General features: G+C 60.0%; 1 protein-coding gene across 1 annotated transcript in view; it reads left to right on the top strand.

Moving 5' to 3' along the window:
- The window catches only part of LOC102473942 (ficolin-1-like), a 15,333-nt gene extending 13,438 nt beyond the window's left edge, over window positions 1-1,895 (top strand). Inside the window, 2 exon segments of the mRNA XM_027767031.1 lie at window positions 558-698; window positions 1,639-1,895. Coding sequence (XP_027622832.1) covers window positions 558-698; window positions 1,639-1,895 — 398 coding nt within the window.
- The last annotated feature ends 2,108 nt before the right edge of the window (window positions 1,896-4,003 follow it).

Here is a 4,003-nt window from a genome sequence, read left to right as displayed (position 1 = left end):
ATACCGTAATAACAGTAAAACTCACGGCAGAGAAATGAACTATAGGCCAGTAAAATGACACAAGGAGAGTTAGTAAACCGCTGGCCTGGTCTTGCCGTTTCTTCCCAGCCAGGCCATGGGAGACAGCCTCTTTACCAGTTTGTGTTGTCTGCATGGCCCCGTCACTCTACCACAACCCCTGACAACCTTGAAAGAAGCCTCTGTGCCTCGAATTCTTGCAGCAGGAAGTGCAAATACAGCGTCTCAGGCTGGCGCGTCTCAGGCTGGCGCGTCAGTGGCTGCCGACTGCTGCGGGGCGTTTGTACTCTCAGGGTAAGGCGAAGCCTCCTCCCATCAGCGAACACTATGGCTGGGTTCTCAGGCCCGTGTCGGGCAGCGGGAAGAACGCTTGGCAATGGGCCACCCTGAGCTCCGCGCGCAGCCGGGGTGTGGTGCATGCCTGGCTACGCTGCTCCCGGATGCCGACTCGGGACACCCCTGTGGCTCTCAGAAGCCTTGCTGCTCACGCCTGGCCGCAGGATCTGAGAGCCTGGTACCAGAAAGCTTTCCTCCCATAGGGACCAGCGAGCTCTGGGTAGACCTTGTGGATTTCGAGGGCCAACGCTCCTTTGCCAAGTACAGCTCCTTCCGGGTGGCGGGCGAGGCGGAGAAGTACAGGCTGGTCCTGGGCGACTTCGTGGGGGGCAGTGCGGATGAGTGTTGGCCTGGGCCCCGGGGCCTGGGCTGCGAGCAGCGTGTGGGACCTGGCCCTCCTCCCCTGGGGACCCCGATCTGGGCCCCTTCCAGTCCTGCTTCTCCATCTGTAAGTGCAGACGCTAAGCCCAGTCTCTACAGGAATTCTGGGACAGCCAGCTCACCCTCCTTGAGCTGTGCGCCATCCGTCGGGAGGCCCGGATGACTGACCAGTGTCACGGGGGCACTAGGACAATCGTTCCTCATGGGGCCTCAGAGCCCTTTTCCTTGAACTGCCCGTGGCGATGAGGGCTATGGGGTATTTCTTACTGAAGAAACTCTGGCCACATGGTTTGGGGAGGCGTTTCCTGCAGAGATGCTCTGGGGGAATCTTGACGCACAGCGGTCATCGAGGCTCAGGAACCGCGGTAGCCTGCGGTCTGCACTCTGGGGCAGGCCACTCCCTGGGCGTTTGCTGAAGAGCCCTGGTGCCGGCTCCCCTGCTTCCCGACCACCATCTCTCTGAGGCTCCCAAGGAGAAGCGAGTGAAAAAGCCCAGGCTCGGGGTGAAACCACTCCAGCAGGAGCCGGGGTGCCCAGGCTCAGTGTGGGGCAGGGCAGGCTCTGCACCAGGACCATCCTCCACCCATTGAGGGGCTGCCAGGGCCTTCAGGAAAGGGGGAGCAGCCCAAAAGGAAGGTGTAGGTCTGAGGGAGAGGCCGGGTCCTTGCAGCCTTGGGAGCCCTGGAGGAAACGGGTGATGCTGGAGGCAAAGGAGTGGGCTGTGGGGAGTGTTTCTGGGCAGGGAGGTGGGCACGCACCCCTGCTTCCTTCCCTCCAAGGCCTGGGCAGTGGCGACACAGGGACACGGCGAGGGTGACATAGTCTGGGGGGAGGCCGGACCAGGTGAGGGCCTCAAGATGGCGGGCCTTCCTGGAAATGCGCGGACTGCGATTTCTCCGACAGGGGATTCTCTGACGAGCCACAACAACCAGCTCTTCTCCACCAGAGACCAGGACAACGATGGGAGTGCGTCTAGCTGTGCGGTGTAGTACCAGGCAGCCTGGTGGTACGCCGACTGCCATTGGTCCAACCTGAACGGCCTGTACCTCGGCGGGGGTGGGGGGGCCCACGAGAGCTACGCCAACGGCATCAACTGGAGGACAGGGAAGGGCTACCGCTACAGCTACAAGGTGGCGGAGATGAAGGTGCGGCACGCCTAGCTCGGGAGGCCGGCCCGGCCCGGGGCTACCGCACGCACCTGGCCTGCGGACACCACGGCCACAGTGCGGTACTGTCACAGAGCTTCCTCCGTGCCCGCAGCCGAGGAGCGTCCACTCAGGCCCTGCTGCTCCCCTGCCCTCGTCCTGTAACACGATGCCGCCTGTCCCCTCCGCGCAACCATTTCCTCACCCTCACCAGGAGGGAAAGCGTTCCAAAAATGCTTGCTTTCTGATGTTCTTCCGGTTTTGTTGGTTAGGTCTTTAGCATAGGTGTGCTCGCCAGAGATGAAGAAGGTGAGGAATCACCCCTGGGGAGATGCGACTTGGCCACGCCACAATCCCTTCTCTTCTCGGGATCTTGGGCATGTGCACATATGCACCTGGCATGATTTTCCAGCCACTGGGCCTGGGACTTGAACCACGGTCGACTAGGTAGGAGTCCAGCACCTTAACTCTCACGCCACCTGCTGGCCCTGTTCTCCCAGCTTTAATGAGTGTGTCTTGAGCTGCAGTGGTTTTGAGCACTTGACCTTGCTGAGGTAAACAGGAGTTCCTGATAGATTTGGTCAGCTGGGCAGAGCTGGAAACCCAGGAAGCCAGTGGAGCTACTGATGTCCAGTGAGGGTGGGTGGCTTTTCCTCCAGCCTCAAGCCGTGTCCATCTGTCAATGTGCGATGACCCATCCTCATCCCCGAGTTTCTGTGTCCCTTCAGGGCACTGCAAACAGCGTTAAAAGGTCACTTTGGTCCTGGAAAATCTCATAAAAGGGAGAAGTTCGGCAGGGACTTGCAGCTTCCCAGAGTGGCAGAGCCAGGGCTCTGGGCCAGCTGTCCCTCAAGACTCCAAGCTGGATCCTAGAGGGTGGGAGGCCAAGGGCTGGAGGCTGTTCATGGGGGCCACAGAGCAGGGCCACCTGGCACACAGCCGGCGGTCCGGGGCTGCAAGCCCAGTGAGCCCTACGGCAGCTCCCGCGATCAGAAAAGCCAGTCCTCGAAGCTCGGCTGGGGCAGAAGTCCTGAAGCAGGACTTAGTGACCCTGGGCATAAAGGCAACGAGTGGGCAGCATGGCACACTCAGAGGCACTCAGGCACCGGAGGAAGGCACAGAGGGTGCACGCGTGAGTTTCCTGCTGCCACACGCCCTGTGACTTCAGTGGCCAACAGCTGCAGTCTGTTTCTCACATCCTATGGGTTAGGGGTGGCGGAGGGCTCTGACGTCCGACGCGGGTGGAGGGCAGGCACTGGTGGGCACTGCATCAGTCCCTTTGGAGGCTCGTGGGAGAGGATGTCTCCTTGCTTTTTCCGGCTTCTGGACACCTCTGACTGCCCCATCTGGCCTTCCTCCAGCTGGAAACCTGCATCTCCTAGCTCTGACCCCTGTGGTCACACCTCCCCCTGACTGTGGCTACATGGTTGGCTTGGTCCCACCCGCATCGCCCAGGCTAAGCTCCCTTCCCAGGTCTGGGCCGTAGCCGCAGCTACAAAGGCTCCCTGCCTGGAAGGCGTTCTTGCACAGGTCCAGGCAGAGGGGCAGGACGTCTGTGCTGGGGACACCACCCTGCCTCCACGCCACTATTAAACAGGCCCAGGCTTGCCTCTGGGAGAATTCCTGCCAGTAAGAAAGTACTCGTGTAGCAGCTCGGAGCCGGAAACAATGTGGGTATGAGCCTAGAAGACACGCCACGAGACGGCCACATGCATTTGGTAGAAGGTTCTCTAACTTTTTACTTATCAGAGAAATGCAAATTACAGCCACAATGAGGTGCCACTGCACATGCTCACGACCGCTAACTTAGAAAGGGGACAGTGCTAAGGGCAGAGATGCCGTGTGTGTGTGCGCACATGTGTGTATGCGTGTGTACACGTGTGTGTTTATGTGCACGTGGGGGTGTATGTGCATGTGTGTTTGAGCATGTATGTTTATGTGCATGTGGGGTGGTGTTATGTATCGTGAGCAGCAAGCACACGGTGCAGCCTGCTTGGAAGATGGCCTGGCATTCAACTGCAGCAGAAAGCCCCAACTCTCATGGCCTGCCACCCATGTCTGGCACGAAGGTGCTGGCCGCCACACCTGGGGCATGGCAGGGACACTTAACACACACTTCTCCT

This window comes from Tupaia chinensis, unplaced genomic scaffold, assembly GCF_000334495.1.
Source record: "Tupaia chinensis unplaced genomic scaffold, TupChi_1.0 Scaffold143845_1, whole genome shotgun sequence".
NCBI lineage: Eukaryota > Metazoa > Chordata > Mammalia > Scandentia > Tupaiidae > Tupaia > Tupaia belangeri.
Note: the sequence above shows the minus strand (reverse complement) of the source record. Positions and strands in the feature narration are given on the sequence as shown.